This window comes from Macaca fascicularis, chromosome 4 (assembly GCF_037993035.2).
Source record: "Macaca fascicularis isolate 582-1 chromosome 4, T2T-MFA8v1.1".
Lineage (NCBI taxonomy): Eukaryota > Metazoa > Chordata > Mammalia > Primates > Cercopithecidae > Macaca > Macaca fascicularis.
The window spans coordinates 99,481,027-99,497,861 of NC_088378.1; the positions used below are offsets into that span (position 1 = coordinate 99,481,027).

Genomic DNA, 16,835 nt, shown 5'->3' on the forward strand with positions numbered 1-16,835 from the left:
AGTAAAAATCAAAAATATATATATATACAAAGACACACACCAATGCTCATTTTTCTTATCCTTAAGAAAAAATGCATTCATTATAATATATCTGATTAACAAGTCATGGAATTCTTACAAGTATCTTCGATATGTGTTTTTATCAAGACCTTCCTTAGAGTTGCTTACATATTAAAATAAAACATAAAAAATGGGGAAAAGTCATTATTAGTAATGCAGGACTTTGTAAAAATGTCAACTTACATTCTTGTTGGACTATTTCATACAATATAGAAAAGAAAAATTACCTTCAATTAGTACTGTAACTGTGGCATTAAAAAAAAAAAAAAGAAAAGAAAGGGAAGGGAAAAAGACTAATAGATAAATTCTGGTATCATTGATCTCATTTACAACTTCAAAAATTCTCTCAAAATGGGCCAGGTGTGGTGGCTCAAGCTTGTAATCCCAGCACTTTGGGAGGCCAAGGCGGGCGGATTGAGGTAAAGAGTTCAAGACCAGCCTGACCAACACAGTGACACTGCATCTCTACTAAAAATACAAAAAAAAAAAAATTAGCATGGTGGCACACACCTGTAATTTTAGCCACTCAGGAGGCTGAGGCAAGAGAACTGCTTAAACCCAGGAGGTGGAGGATGCAGTGAGTGGAGATCACACCACTGCACTCCAGCATGGGCAGTAGAGTGAGACTCCATCTCAAACAAACAAACAAACAAACAAAACCTCTCAAAATGGTGCTTTTCACTAATAATTAAATATTACTTATTCCAAAAGCCCATATTCCTATTTATGAATTACATAAGCTTTCATAGCTATCCATTTCCCCCTGAGGGGGAAGACTAGATGATAAGAAGACTTATAAGGACCTTATAAGAATATTATCTATACTTAATAAAAAGTCAAAGTGTAAGTGTAAGTAAAACATAAACCCATATAATGTGTTGTTTCAACAAGTCTGATTGGAGTTAGGGGCACGGATGGTATGTATAGACTTTTAAACTTCTGCATTTTGTTTTTTTTCCATACTTCTCTACCATTATTAGTGTATAAACAATCTATCTTTTAAATATGAATTTAATTAACAGTTGGAATAGTAGTTAAGAAAATAGACTGAACCTTAATTATGTCCCAAAGACTAATCTAATGTGATATTTTACCAAACTTCACTCATTCTGTTTAGATAAAAAGGTGTAAAGCACTCGTTCCCATATATGACTAAAGAACTACAAATTACCCAGATTTTAGCACATCTGATTTACTTAAAAGACAAGATATACCACTCACCCCAAGAATACACTATGTATGAATTACCAGATTGATGGCATTTGTTTTCATTTCAAATTATTATAAGACTTGAGGCAGGTGCAGTGGCTTAGGCCTGTAAACCCACCACTTTACGATGCTGAGGCAGGAGGACTGCTTGCAGCTGGAGACCAGCCTAAGTAACAAAGCGAGACCACATCTCTACAAAAAAATTTGTTTTAAAAGTTAGCCAAGTGCGGTGGTGCATGCCTGTAGTCCTAGCTACTCAGAAGGCTGAAGTGGGAGGATTGCTTGAGACCAGAAGTTTGAGGCTGCAGTGAGCTATGACTGTGCCACCACACTCCAGCCTGGGCAACAGAGCAAAACCCTATCTCTATAATTAAAAAGAAAAAAAAAAGACTTCAGAAAATAAGAACATTTAGGAGAAGCTGTAAAAGCCAATGTGTTTACCCTCACCTGAAGTCTAACAATTGTGCTAAATCCCTGGAAGCAACAATCTTAGTTAAAGCCTTTCTTTGTGCCTTTGAAGATGTGATTCCTCCTGCATGCAGTGTCCTCTTCTACCTGGTACACTCAAAAACTCCTTTAATGTTTCCTTTATAAATTCTTGTTCCCTTCTCTATAGTTTCACTACACATATTTTGTATATCTCTACTGCTGCCCTAACCCTGCATGTAATCATTTGTTTACTTGTCTTTCTGTACCCTAATCAACCTCTACTGCAATCAAACTTGAGCTTTACTGGTAGGAATTTTATCATAATCATCTTAATGCACCTCATCTATGCCTGGTATGCAGCATAAAATCATTCAATGTTTTTGAAGGAAGAAAACTGAAAAACTCTCAATGACTTGTCTTTGAACATCAAAATCTTTTTAGTGACAGTCATACTGCAGTTGGAATAAGAAATGTTTATTCTTATACAGAATAAATAAAAGACAAATGTAAGTAGTATCTGTCCTGCTGACTTGATTATACAGTTTTCTGTCCTGCTGACTTGATTATACAGTTTTCTTTACTGCCCCTAATCGTTAAGAATTTTTCAATCAGGATTATTTCTTAAATACAAATTAACTCAGGTTGTTGATTTTAACAATATTTTAAACATTTTACCAATATATACAAGTTCATATTAACTGAATCTAATCTTTTATGTAAATGAGCAATAATACACATGCAAAATGTTATAGGTGTTGACACCTAGAGTAAAACAAATCGCAACCCAATTTCCAGACTCTTAACTGTTTTTTTTAACATACCAATGAGGAAATGAGGAACGGAGAATAGGTCACTAGTAATTCTAAACTAACAGACAACTTCAAAAGCAAAAATAATGTAATAATTTTGGTTATAAATGAATCACCTAAGTTGACTATAAGGTTTAAATTAGTATTTCAAACTTAGACTACATTATCAGAATATTAAGACACCTTTATCAGCAATGGTTTCTATTAGTATCATCAGTGCATGAGCACGTGTCTACTCTTTTTCTCTCCCCTAATTATTCTCCTTTTATTATTTGTTCTCATGTTTTTGCCACATGTAGGCCAGAGAGCTTGATTTGTTTGTGTACTTTGCAGTAGAGCAAGCCAATTTTTGGTATGCATAGTAATTTCTTTGTCCTTTTAAATTTTTCAAGTATCTTATGTGAACACTATTTGATACAATAATATATTTAAGGCAAAAAAAAGGTTGGTTTATCGCGAAGTGTGAGGTTACTTAACGTTTTTAAGTAAAAGAGCTGATGGCACATCTATGTAAACAGAAAAATATAGCAAGGTTCAGGACATGTCTTCTAAATGAGTCTAGATTTTACATTTTTAAAAAATGAAGAACAGCATCTAAAATATATGCCAAATTTTTAAACGTTACTAGTTATAAGGAACTGTTTATAATGCAATAAACAGATTATTTAACTCTTTTAGCCTAAGAATTTCAGTCAACTGAAAGGTCATGTAACATTCCAAAAATGGTCCTCCAAATGTTACTTTCATTATTTCGAGTCAAGCAGTACTTTCAAGATCAATGAGAACTCCTAAATCTAACTAAAACTACAAAATAACATTTTCTCCAACATTTAAAACTAATGTGACTTGTTTTGATGCTATGAACTTTTATAAGCCTTATAAACAAAGTATGGTATTAACTGTAATTTTACTCTTCAGAGCTAAACCACCAACTGAAGATAGTTAAACACTGTAAGGTCATTATTGTAAATCAGTTTAATTTAAATATCATCTTAGAGTCTCTGGATTATAATGCAATAGAATAGGTCTTATTGAAAAATTCTCTATTTACAGAATGTGATTACTCAAAAACAAATATAAAATAGCATAATTTCATGTCATGAATTATTTCAGAGATATATCTCTCTACAGACAGTTAAAACAGTAAGTTTTCACAAAGGAAAAAAATGGTTAAAAAAGGTGAAAACCTATTGAAGAGGATGCCATGTATATACTAACCAAAGACAATTAGAATTCTTACCTTTGGGCTGCTGTTTTTACTACTGGTATCTGTGCATGAGCATGATGAAAACGTCTACCATGAACTACAGTTCCAGAACATAATGACGTATTTTGCGTATTTTCACTGCAGATTCAAGAAACACAAAATAATTTGAACACGGAAAAATTATATACACATTTATAAAAGAAATCTTTTAAAATCTGAACACACACAAAAACCTTTACCAATAATAATTTAAAAAATTTATGGATAAACCCAATTGTCTATTGGGAGTTTTCCATTTCTTGAATTTGTCTTTCAAATGTTTCCAGTCCAATTAAAGAAAACTAAAAAAATAGCAGATCACCTGAGGTCAGGAGTTTGAGACCAGCCTGGCCAACATGGTGAAATCCCGTCTCTAATAAAAAATACAAAATTCAGCCGGGCATGGTAGTGGGCACCTGTAATCCCAGGTACTCAGGAGGCTACAGCAGGGAATCATTTGAACCTGGGGAGGTGGAGGTTGAGAAAATTTAAAAAATAAAGCAGAATTCTAAAATAAAAATCAGGAGTCCTAAATACTATTTCTGATTTTGCCACTGACTTGAAAGTTACTGAGCTTTTATGTACTTCATTTGTCTATGTGTAAGTTGAGACAGCAGAAATAAAAGTGAGTTTCAACCCTATTTCTGAGTTGCTACTGATACCCAATCCTACCAGTAACAGTGGTTCACTATGGTAACCAGTAGGAAAGGTGGGTTATTTCTGAAAAAAGGAGGAATAAGAAATTTTTAAGTCCCCTATTGAGACAATCCTGATTACTATTTCCTAAAGGAGACATGACCACATCACTCTATTGTGCTTCTTCAAATATTATGACTGAGATTCTACTAAACGTATGAAAACAAAATCATGAGATCCCACCCTAATAAAGTATTTCTTGCAATGTTTTATTCAGAAACAAGAGACAATGCAATCAATCCTACTCCTAAGATTCAAAGCAAAGAATCCATATACTGGGACCATGCTACCTCTTGGCCCTCTTGACAAATTCAGAAGAAAAGGTACAGGTTGGGCCTGTTAGCCTCAAAGTTTTTGGTGTCAAACTCTTCCTTTATCTTTTCTATAGGATGTGTGGTGAAGTGCCTATACCTCAATTTCTTATTGTTGCTCAACATGTTAAGTCCAATTGGGTTGCCTTTCAAAGTTTTAAAACTTTCAGACTTGTTTCGTCTTACATATGTCTTCAAGATGAATTCACCAGAACTATTAGCAACAATTTCAGATCGACGATTTAACTGTAAAAAAAGATCCAGAAATATGAGTCGATAAATGCTATAATGTGATAATCTATCAACAACTATTTGAAAACCATTTAAAAGTAGTGAAAACGTACAGCTATTTAGAATGATGGTGGATAGCACTGGCATGGATCTAAGAATGATTCAACTGCCTACTTTTTTTTCCTAAAGACAATGCAAATTTGTAAGAACATGGAGGTTTATTGTATTACTTTCTTTTTATGTAAATCTCTCCAAAGATATTTGAGACAATTAGGGTAGAGGATCTTAGGACAGCTTTCTCCAGAGAGTAAAAAGTAAGCATTTCCCCTGCTTATCAGGCCTTGCTGCTATCTGGAGAACATTACAGCCAAATATGGCAATCGGCTGTCATTTCAACTTGTGCTTTTGTGTAAGAACTTTTGCCTTAGTATCAAAGTTTCTATACAGACAGAAATTGATACTTTATACTTCAATAGATGCAAATAATAGTATAAACATATCAGTAACAATCACTTTAGAGAGATCACAGTATATAACGGGCAAAAGGAGCAAAATAAATTTGTAAAGATTCTTTTATCATACAATTATACAATTACAGGACACAATTTCAGTTCCCAGAAAATTTAGAGACAACTGTTGAATTAAAATACAACATATATAGGCCGGGCGCGGTGGCTTAAGCCTGTAATCCCAGCACTTTGGGAGGCCGAGACGGCGGATCACGAGGTCACAAGATCGAGACCATCCTGGCTAACACGGTGAAACCCCGTCTCTACTAAAAAATACAAAAAACTAGCCAGGCAAGGTGGTGGGCACCTGTAGTCCCAGCTACTCGGGAGGCTGAGGCAGGAGAATGGCGTGAACCCGGGAGGTGGAGCTTGCAGTGAGCTGAGATCCAGCCACTGCACTCCAGCCTGGGCAACAGAGCGAGACTCCGTCTCAAAAAAAATAAATAAATAAAATAAAATAAAATAAAATACAACATATAAATTATTTTAGAATCCTGGCAAATCTACTCACCTCCTAATTGTTTTGATTTTCCATCATTTTATTTGTGCTCCTAATTTGGTAATCTACATCAAATTACTGGGAGGAAATAAGGTGTAAATAAGATTTTTAAAAATTTATGGTTGATTATCTCACAGATTAGAGTACTCCCATTAATAAAATCATGATGATATGTTCAGTCTGGAATTGCCTAAAACTTTAATCCACTGCCCTACCCCAGCCTAAGACAGCTTTCCAGGTAATGCAAGCACAGCATCAAGAGAACTACTGTGAACAGATGAATCCATTTGTTCAAAAAGAGATCAAATGACTAGAAAACCAATTACAAACAAGGACTTCACTGATGTCAGACCTGAAACTATAAACATTATTTGCAAAGAAACATCAGTTTACAAAGCTTCAATAACACTGCATTTAATAATAACAAAATATAGCTATTTCCAGAAAACTGCTAGTGTCATATACTGTGTGAATTACATCATCTCATATAAATCTCATGACAATTCTAGAAAGTAGACAGTATTGGCAAGCCTAGAGTCTGCTATTCTGTCTGGTTAACATACAACTTATCCAACAATACTACATAGTAGTCCCCCTTTATCTATGGTTTTGCTTTCTACGGTATCAGTTACTAACAGTCAATTGCATTCCAAAAAATATTTTAATTTAGCCACTCCTCTGCTAGTACATACTAAGATTGTCTCCAAAGTTCTTCTATGGTATCACTGTTAAGCTTTTCAGAGATTATGAATAACACTCAGGCAAGGGAAGTACATACTAATTCATAAATGCACCAGGGCATAAAACATGAAAGGACAGCTTAACTCTGGTACTATGTAGCAATGCTGTGGGGCATAGTTAAAACCAGGTATTACTGTCCAGAGTGTTTAAACCCACACGCTCCCAAAAACAAAAACAAAAAATATCTGCCTGTGTTCTGGCAACACAATTAAAGTGTGGGTGACAGTCACTTTGTTTATGGAATGGTTTCACCAATGCTTCATCCTAGGATATATGATTCAGTATTCTCTGGGGTTTCAGTCATTCACTGGGAGTCTTCAAGGGGGACTCTGGATATCAATCTATGAAATACATTTATACAAAATAAACACTGATACAGGGATCAGCAAACTTTTTCTGCAAAGGGCTAAAAGTATTTTAGGCTTTCTTGATCATATAGTCTTTGTATCTACTCAACTCTGTCCAAATACTCAAATCTGTTGTTGCAGCACAAAAGTGGCCACAAACAATTTATAAACAGGCATGGCCGTTTTCCAAGAAAACTTTACTTATGGACACAGATTTGAGTTTTATATTATGTTCACATGTCATGAAACAGAATTCATTTGATTCCTTCTTCCAAGCATTTAAAAATGTAAAAACCATTGTAGCTAACAGACAATAGATTTCAGGCTAGAGCTTTAACATGACAACCCCTGTTTATAACATTAATCATTAAGTAACTAATAAGCATAGCAAGTTACTAGAATTTAAGTTCCACAAGAACAAAAAAATCTGTTTTGCTCCAACACTGTGCTCAATATGTATTTGCTGCATCAATGAATACTTCATTGAGAATACTAAATATGCAAAAAATTATCAATGTTATCTTCCACCCAAAATTATCACACATCATATAATTTAAGTACAAGTATTGATATTCAGGAAGTTTAGCACTGAAGAATATCAGATAATAAGAGAACCTAAATGAAACCATTACGTTAGAGACATACGTATGTTAAAAGCACTCAAATTCTGAAAAAAAAAAAAAAGAATTGAAACAGTAAAAAATTAGACACACTATAGGAAATACAACTTTGAAAGAGAACCAACAGCAGTTCTATAAATGATGTCACTGAAATTTTTAAAAAGTACAAAAAAAAATTCAATGTATGGATTACCTAGCAGCTTAGATAGAGCTAAAGATAAAAGTAAATCGGAAGATGGAGCTAAGGAAATTACTCAGAATATGGTACAGAGATATACTTCATTCCATTAGCCTTTTTTTTTTTTCCCTTTTTTGCTTTTAAACATGAAATACAGGTTACGGGATTCTTCTTATTTTTTTTTTTTTTAATGATGGTTTTATGTCTATTAGAAGGTCTAGAAATAATAATGTAGAAAGGTAAAATCCACAGAAATAATGACTAAAATGTTTTCTTAACTAACAAAAGATATAAATCCCTTAAAAGAAGCACAGTGAAACTGCAGACGCCCAAAGGCAAAGAGAAGATTCTGTGAAAGAGAAGGGGAAAGATATGAAGACACTGTGAACTAAAATAAAGGATTTCTCCTAATTCTACACTCATTTTCAAACGGAGAAACCAGTCTATAATAGTTTAAACCAATGATCCATATGGACCTGAGGAAAGAAAAACAGCTCAGAGCAGTCTGAGCTCTGTGAGGCCCAGTGAGACGTAAGGAATTTCAGTCATAGTCCCCGACTCATGCCCAAAGGCAACTATTTAAAGGTGTTATGTGCTTTTTCTTGCCTGTAGTTTCCTGACTAGCAGATAAATTACCTAAAATGTTGGCCAGGTACAGTGGCTCACGCCTGTAATCCCAGCACTTTGGGAGGTCAAGGCTGGTGGATCACCTGAGGTCAGGAGTTCGAGACCACCCTGACCAACATGGCAAAATCCCATCTCTACTAAAAATATAAAGATTTGCCAGGCATGGTGATGCATGCCTGTAATCCCAGCTACTTGGGAGGCTGAGGAAGGAGAATGGCTTGAACCCAGGAGGCGGAGATTGCAGTGAGCTGACATCATGCCACTGCACTCCAGCCTGGGCGACAAAAGACTCCATCTCATAAAAAAAAGTTATCACAAGTTGCACATTGTAGTCCTCACTCATTATTTTCATGTTCCAGGAATTTGTGATACAAAGAACAAAGTATGGCCAATCAGTATCTATTGTTAGCTACTTTAATGTAAATTCTTGGTAAACAACTTAGGAATAGTCTCTACTTTTTTTCATTAAAAAACTCACTCGTAACTGCTGCTGATCGAAGCATACATGTGGGACAACTTAAATCTATGCTCCCAGGTTGCAGTCCTCAAATGTGACTCAAATAAACTCACTATAATATTATGAAACCCCGTCTCTACTAAAAATACAAAAAACTAGCCGGGCGAGGTGGCGGGCGCCTGTAGTCCCAGCTACTCAGGAGGCTGAGGCAGGAGAATGGCGCAAATCCGGGAGGCGGAGCTTGCAGTGAGCTGAGATCCGGCCACTGCACTCCAGCCCGGGCTACAGAGCAAGACTCTGTCTCAAAAAAAAAAAAAAAACATATATATATATATATATATATATATATATTAATTTTTACTATATTAACTTATTAACTACATTAATTTTGCCTCAGTTTCTTCCTTTAGTTTGACAGATCTATACATTACCTGTAAGCTATTCAAAATCCAGGTAGATATATGTATATATCCCTGGGACACATAAAGACTTTCTGAAGGATTATCAAGCATGGTAGTCATGGTAATCAACTTTAAATCCTCAATCTGGCTGGCCGTGGTGGCTCACACCTGTAATCCCAGCACTTTGGGAGGCCAAGGTGGGCGGATCACCTGAGGTCTGGAGTTCGAGACCAGCCTGCCCAACATAGTGAAACCTTGTCTCTACTAAAAATACAAAAACTAACCGGACATGGTGGCACATGCCTATAGTCCCAGCTACTCAGGGGGCTAAGGCAGGAGAATTGCTTGAATCTGGGAAGGGGAAGGTTGTAGTGAGCCAAGATCGCGCCACCGCACTCCTACCTGGGGGACAGGAGACTTTGTCTCAAAAAAAAAAAAAAAGTACTGTATTGGCAAAAGCATACAGAAAATAACAAGATTTCAGTTTTTCCAATTATTTCTGAGAGTATTTGGTTAAAACAAAACAAAACAAAAAAAGAAACCTAAAAATAACAAGTATACTAGCTATTCAAACCTTGGTAAAGCTTTTTTAGTGTATTTCTCCAAAATCTGGAAGGCCAGGACCTAATGACTGGATTACAAATTATGTTTAATTTTTAAATGTTTGGTCACTATGTAATTTTTGGCATTTAACTCAAAAGGAAAGAACTGTGGCTAGGCACGATGGCTCATGTCTGTAATTCCAGCACTTTGGGAGGCCAAGGTGGGTGGATCACTTGAGGTCAGGAGTTTGAGACCAGCCTGGCCAACACGGCAAAACCACTAAAACTACTAAAAATACAAAAATTAGATGTGGTGGCAGGCGCCTGTAGTCCCAGCTACTTGGGAGGCTGAGGCGGGAGGATCACTTAAGCCTAGGAGGAAGAGGCTGCAGTGAGCCGAGATTGCCCCACTGCACTCCAGCCTGGGAGACAAGAGATTCTGTCTCAAATAAAACAAGAATTGTACGATAATACTATAGCAAGACTATTTCCATATTTATCTACTTAGAATGTAACCAGGATTTCTCAGCACTTGTGTCTAACAAAAAAGTTTAAAAATAAATTTCCCTCCATAAATATGTACAACTGTTACGTGTCCATTTTTAAGAAAGAGTAAAATTATTCAGAAAGTTTCATTCAGGTAATACGGATTCATGAACAGATGAACTAAATGAATAAAAAGGGAAACCATCAGCCTCATTCATGTTAAAAGATAAATTTCCAATACTATTTTGCATAATAAATTTAATAATTATAAATATCTATAGTAATACTTTTTAGATCAAGTGTTCATTAATCATTATAATGATAACTCAGTTTTTAAAAAAACAAACTTTAGTAGCAGGAGTTTTACTTAATGTTAAGCTTCAGTAAAGTTTATCTTCAGTGAAGAATATCTCTATTAAAGTGCGATAGGATAATAAAAAGATTTTCAATTACATAAAAGTATATCATATTAAGATTCTGTGGGAAAACTGAACAGAAGAAATATGAATTTAAGAGGGAAAAGGCACAATATAAAATTTCTAACTGTTAAAGAAGAGATGGTCCATGTATATTTAAAATAGATGATACTATCATATCAAAATGATCTTTAGAGTTCACTACATAAATCAATGTGTCCTGTAGGTTTTACCTTAAAACATAAATATTTACATTTTAAAAATATGTAATAAAGCATATACTTTTACAAAAAAATCATAAGAAATCTGAAAGCAGGCCAGGCACAGTGGTTCACACCTGTAATCCCAGAAATTTGGGAGGCCGAGGTGGGCGGATCATGAGGTCAGGAGTTCGAGACCAGTCTGACCAACATGGTCTCTACTAAAAATATAAAAAATTAGCCAGGCGTGGTGGCGTGGTGGTGTCTCCAGTCACTCTGGAGACAGAGGCAGGAGAATTCCTTTAATCCAGGAGGTAGAGGTTGCAATGAGCTGAGATCATACCACTGCCCTCTGGCCTGGGCGAAAGAGCAAGCCTCCATCTCAAAAAAAAAAAAAAATCTGAAAGCTCTATATATGTACATTAAGACCAATGCCCTATATAAGTTAGTGATAGAAAACATCTTTTATTTTTTATTTCTGGTAGAGTCTCATTTTGTTGCCCAGGCTGATCTCAAACTCCTGGCTTCAAACGATCATCCTGCTTCATCCTACCAAGGTGCTGGGATTACAGGCAAAAGACACCGTGCCCACCCACATCTTATTTTCATCTACCCAGTTCACTCCTTTTTTTCTATTTTTTTCTTGTCTATGTAAAGAACACCTAAAAAGCAGCACTTCAGGAAATCCAGATGTTAAAATAAAAGCTAGGAAAACCTGCAGTGGGAAAAACCTTAAGAGTTTTTCAGTATGAAAAACTTCATAAAGAAAAACTTAATACTATTAACAGAAAAACATCAAATTCAGTAATTTCCTCAGGCCAGGCACAGTGGTTCACGCCTGTAATCCCAGCACTTTGGGAGGTCAAGGTGGGCAGATCATTTGAGGTCAGGAGTTCAAGACCAGCCTGACCAACATGGTGAAACCCCACTTCTACTAAAATATAAAAATTAGCTGGTTTGGTGGTGTCCGCCTGTAATCCCAACTACTCAGGAGGCTGAGGCAGGAGAATTGCTTGAATTGCTTGAACCCGGGAGGCAGAAGTTACAGTGAGCCGATACTGCACCACCGCACTCCAACCTGGGCAAGAGAGTGAGACTCAGTATCAATAGATAAATAAACAAAATAAATTTCCTCAAATTATGACAAAATAGAGCTGTTGAAGAGGGGAAAAAAAAAAAAAAACAGAAAGACAGGGGAAAAAAGGAAATGTAAAAGTTCTTCAAATTCTTACAGTGTAAATACAGGAAATATGTGAAGAAGGTGCTATGTTCAGATCAGCAAAAATTCAAGTGTGACTACATATTTTGCAAGATTATAGGGAAATAGAGTCATACACTGCTAGTGGGAATGGCTAATGTTAACACTTATAGATAGGGAATTTGGCAGTATCTAGCAAAATCACATGTGAATTTCACCTCTGAAATAGCAACTTCAATTCTAGGAATCCCACAAATATACTACACAGATATGAAAAAAATATATATGCACAAGGTTTTAGTAAAGTCTTATATGTAATAGCAAAAGACTGGGGGAAAAATCTCTATTCATCAGTAGGGACAAATTAAATATCTACAGTATATCCATCCAATGGAGTACTATATAATAAAAAGGATGACAAAGATCTGTAAATACTTTGCTGTAGAGTGATCTCTATAAAATACTGTTAAGTAAGAAAATCAAGGTGTCAGCAAACAGTATGGATAGTTTTTCCAAGAAAAGTAGTATATGCTTACATATATATTAAAAAAAAAGCTAAGCCACCTAATTTTTAAAACAAGTCACTTATAGGGAAAACAGAATAAAGGGAATCAAGATAAAATTAGATTTCTCTGAAAATTACTTCTTTTGAGATGTGATGCTGAAACCATACAAAAAATTTATACAATAAAAATTAAAATGAAAATAAAATGCAATTCCTCACTACAAAAAACAAAATTAAAAACAACAACAACAACAAACCTAACTCTCTATTCAGTTGGTAGAATACCAAACAGAAATAAACAATTCCAAATTACTTAAAAATGTACTAATTTAAATACACATTCCTAGTGAGACACATATACCTGTTATATGTGTCATCAAAAACTAGGAAACAAAATAATTTGAAAATCATTTTATTGGTAATTATGTTGGTATTACTGTTGTGAAACTATTTTACATATCTAATAAGACAAAGCATATAAAAGTGGGTTTTTTTGTTTTATTTTTTGTTTGGAGACTGAGTCCCGCTCTGTCACCCAGGCTGGAGCGCAGTGGCGCAATCTCAGCTCACTGCAACCTCCGCCTCCTGAGCTCAAGCAATTCTCCTTCCTCAGCCTCCCAAGCAGCTGGGACTACAGGTGCCCACTACCACACCTGGCTAATTTTTTCTATTTTTAGTAGAGACGAGGTTTCAACATGTTGGCCAGGCTAGTCTCGAACTACTGACCTCAAGCGATCTGCCTGCTTTGGTCTCCCAAAGTGTTGGGATTACTTGCATGAGCCACCGTGCCCAGCCCCAAATAAGTTATTAAATTAACATTATTAAGAACAAAGACAGTAGACCCAAAAGCCTTTAAAAGAAAAAATGATACATTTGATGACATAAAGAAATATATTTTCCCCATGGCAATAGCCATCATAAGCAAAGACAAAAGACTAGTGAAAAACCTGAGTTAAAATTTTAGTAATGGCCAGGTGCGGTGGCTCAGGTCTGTAATCCCAACACTTTCGGAGGCAGAGACAGGACAATCACTTGAGGCCAGGAGTTCATGACCAGTCTAGCCAACATGGTGAAACCCGTTCTCTACTAAAAATACAAAAATTAGCCAGGCATGGTGGCGTATGCCTGTAATCCCAGCTACCCGTGTGGCTGAGGCATGAGAATTGTCTGAACCCAGGAGACGGAGGTTGCAGTAAGCTGAGACTGCACCACTGCACTCTATCTTGGGCAACAGAGCCAGACTCTGTCTCAAAAAAAAAAAAAACAGTACACACACACATATATATATTAACAACTAGTATCACAGCAAAGGGCCAATTTCTCCAAAATACCTTATTTCATCAAACCCATAAAACTATTACATAACATACCACTATCGTATGTACTGTGCAAAAATTTTTATTTTTTAGAGATGGAGTCTCACTATGTTGCCCAGGTAGTCTCAAACTCCTGACCTAAAGCAATTCTCCCACCTCAATTTCTCAAAGTGCTAGGATTATAGGCGTGCGCCACTACGCCTGGCCAAAAACAGTTTTTAAAAATAATTAAAGCGTGTCACACTATCTTATAAGATGCATCCAGATTTCAAAGATGTCAAAATGTGGAAAAAAAAAAAAAATGTGTCTTAGACTAAATATAAAAAGAATTCCTATGAATAATATTCTTAAAGACCAGATAGAGAAACAGGCAAAGGATATTAACTGACAATTATTTTAGAAAAGAATTAGACTATACATATGAAATGATATTCAACCGCACAAAAAATAAAATGGAAATTAAAACTACACTGAGATACCAGTTTTCACTGGCAAAGATCAAAGGTTGATGACATTATGACAGATGTGTGGGGAAACAGATAACGTTCAGATATTGATGGAACAAGTGTAAATCTGGTACGCCAAAATTAGAAATGGACCTGTCCTGATAAAGCAGTGCAACTTTTAGGAATTCATTCTACAGATACGCTTGTATGTCTGCAAAATAACCCATATAGAAGGCTAATTTACACATTATTTTAGAAAAGAATTAAAAAGTTGACAACACTAAATATTCATCAATAGGTGCAACTGGTTAATGGTATATAACACAATGGAATACTATGCACTCACTGAAAAGAATGAGGTGTTTTTATGAACTCTTACAGATGGTCTCCAAGATATATTAAGTTAAAGGAAGATCATGCACAGTATCTTACCAATTGTGTAACATGGGAGGTAGAAATATTTCTCTTCTTTATAATGCATAAAACATTCCCAAAGTGATAAATAACAAATTGGGAACACCATTTGCCTCTGGGATGGAGAAAGTGGGTAACTGGGGTTTATAAATTTAAAATATTAGGTCTTCTTTTGAGGTAACAATTTTTTTTGTATATAACGTAAAAAAATATTTCAAGCAACACTTGCCTTTTTTCCTTTTGAGGTTTCAGAATCCTCATCTTCATCCACACTGAGCAGATTTGTCCCACTACACAGAAAATAAGGGGAAAAAAACCTTAAGTAGCAATTATAATCCTTATATTACATTCTGAGGTTTTATCCTCTATGTTCACCTAATTCAGGGAATCAGCAAACTTTTTCTGTAAAGGGCCAGACCACAGGCTTTGCAGGTCATAGGGTCTCTGTAGTAGCTACTCATATGTTGTATGAAAATAGCCATAAACAATACATGTAGCTATGTTCCCACAAAAATTACTAATTAGATAGCACGCAAGATTAGCCCATGGATCATAGTTTGCTGAACCCTACAATAGATGAACACATAATTCTGTTTATTTAGCTATGGATTTTGTTTATTCTCACTTATTTTTCCTTTCTGTCTTAGATTGAAAATTAAGGATAGAAAGACAAGAGAAACAAAATAATGGAGAAGAAATGAACTGAAAGGAAAGAAAGTCTTAGCTAATGAAAAGGAAGTAATTCCAGTGTTATTACCATGGTAAAATAGTATACTTCCACCACTCTTGGAAATATCAACTCTTCACTGAGAAATCACTGGCCTGAAATTCTAAAAGATTAAATTATCATGTTATCATGTTAATAGATAACATGAACCTGTTAATAGATACATGTTCAAAAAGCTGATATCCCTGAGACTCATGATGAACCAAAAAGTACAATTCATAAATGAAATGTACAGAACAGGTAGCACCTTAAAGACAGCTTTTAAAAAATGTGTAACTATAGTAAATCTGCCACCAAAGAAAATCAAATACAACCTTTTCGAAGACAACTCAGCTAAGGTATTTATTGTAAAGTCCTAGATATTTACACAAAAATGTAAAATATTTTATTACAACATTTATATACATCCCAAATTTTTTTAATGATAAAAGTTATCTCATAAACATTTTACAAACATGTTTAAGAGGTGTTATATTTTCTATGCAGCTTAATTTCAGATTTAACTCTTAATTTTTCAAAACTATATGCATACTGAATATAACAATAATTGTTTAATATTTTAAAGTAATCAGAAAAAGTATAAAAGAAATGAAAGAAAGAAAACCATAAAATACTGATTTTAAATGAGAGACTTACCAGTTCAAAGTTCTCCTTCAAATAAAACTTCAAATCAACATCTCATCGGTGAAGGCACATAAAGTGGTAATGATGAACGGAGCTGTTGCTCAGACAGAAGTGAAGCACCTACAATATTTAGCCAATATATTCTGAATGACTTCTTGTATAAAAATTTCTCTAACATATTTATAGTTTTGGTAGAACTTCATGTGTATATTTGTGTATCTCTGAATTTGTTGTTTATTTTGGCCAGCAGAAAACAAGATCAATAAATCAAAAACCTAAAAACAATGTTTTCTTGTTTGTTTTTGTTTTTTTGAGACAGAGTCTTACTCTGTCGCCCAGGCTGGAGTGCAATGGCATGATCTGGGTTCACTGCAAACTCTACCTCCCGGGTTCAAGTGATTCTCCCGCCTCAGCCTCCTGAGTAGCTGGGATTACAGGTGTGCGCCACCACACCCAGCTAATTTTTTGTATTTTTAGTAGAGATGAGGTCTCACCATGTTGGCCAGGCTGATCTTGAACTCCTGACCTCAAATGATGCACCTGCCTTGGCCTTCCAAAGTGTTAGGATTACAGGCATGAGCCACTGCGCCC

The 16,835-nt window shown here is 35.3% G+C and overlaps 1 protein-coding gene across 47 annotated transcripts in view; it reads right to left on the bottom strand.

Annotated features, from left to right (window-relative positions):
- SENP6 (SUMO specific peptidase 6) overlaps positions 1–16,835 on the bottom strand; it is a 112,884-nt gene that overhangs the window by 73,671 nt on the left and 22,378 nt on the right. For 18 of the 47 annotated variants that reach the window (XR_012433656.1, XR_012433655.1, XR_012433654.1 and 15 more), the window contains 3 exons: positions 15,123–15,183; positions 4,861–5,006; positions 3,748–3,852 (listed from right to left, as the gene is read on the bottom strand). The exons of 1 other annotated variant lie outside the window; for it this stretch is intronic. Coding sequence is in view for 35 of the 46 variants with exons in the window: in XM_005552535.5 (XP_005552592.3) it covers positions 3,748–3,852; positions 4,861–5,006; positions 15,123–15,183 (312 nt within the window). In the remaining 11 variants the exon portion in view is untranslated. Of the gene's footprint in view, positions 1–3,747; positions 3,853–4,860; positions 5,007–6,011; positions 6,078–15,122; positions 15,184–15,650; positions 15,724–16,256; positions 16,365–16,835 lie in introns of all 47 variants that reach the window. 28 more of the 47 variants (XM_074037645.1, XM_074037639.1, XM_074037652.1 and 25 more) reach the window with 6 other exon arrangements.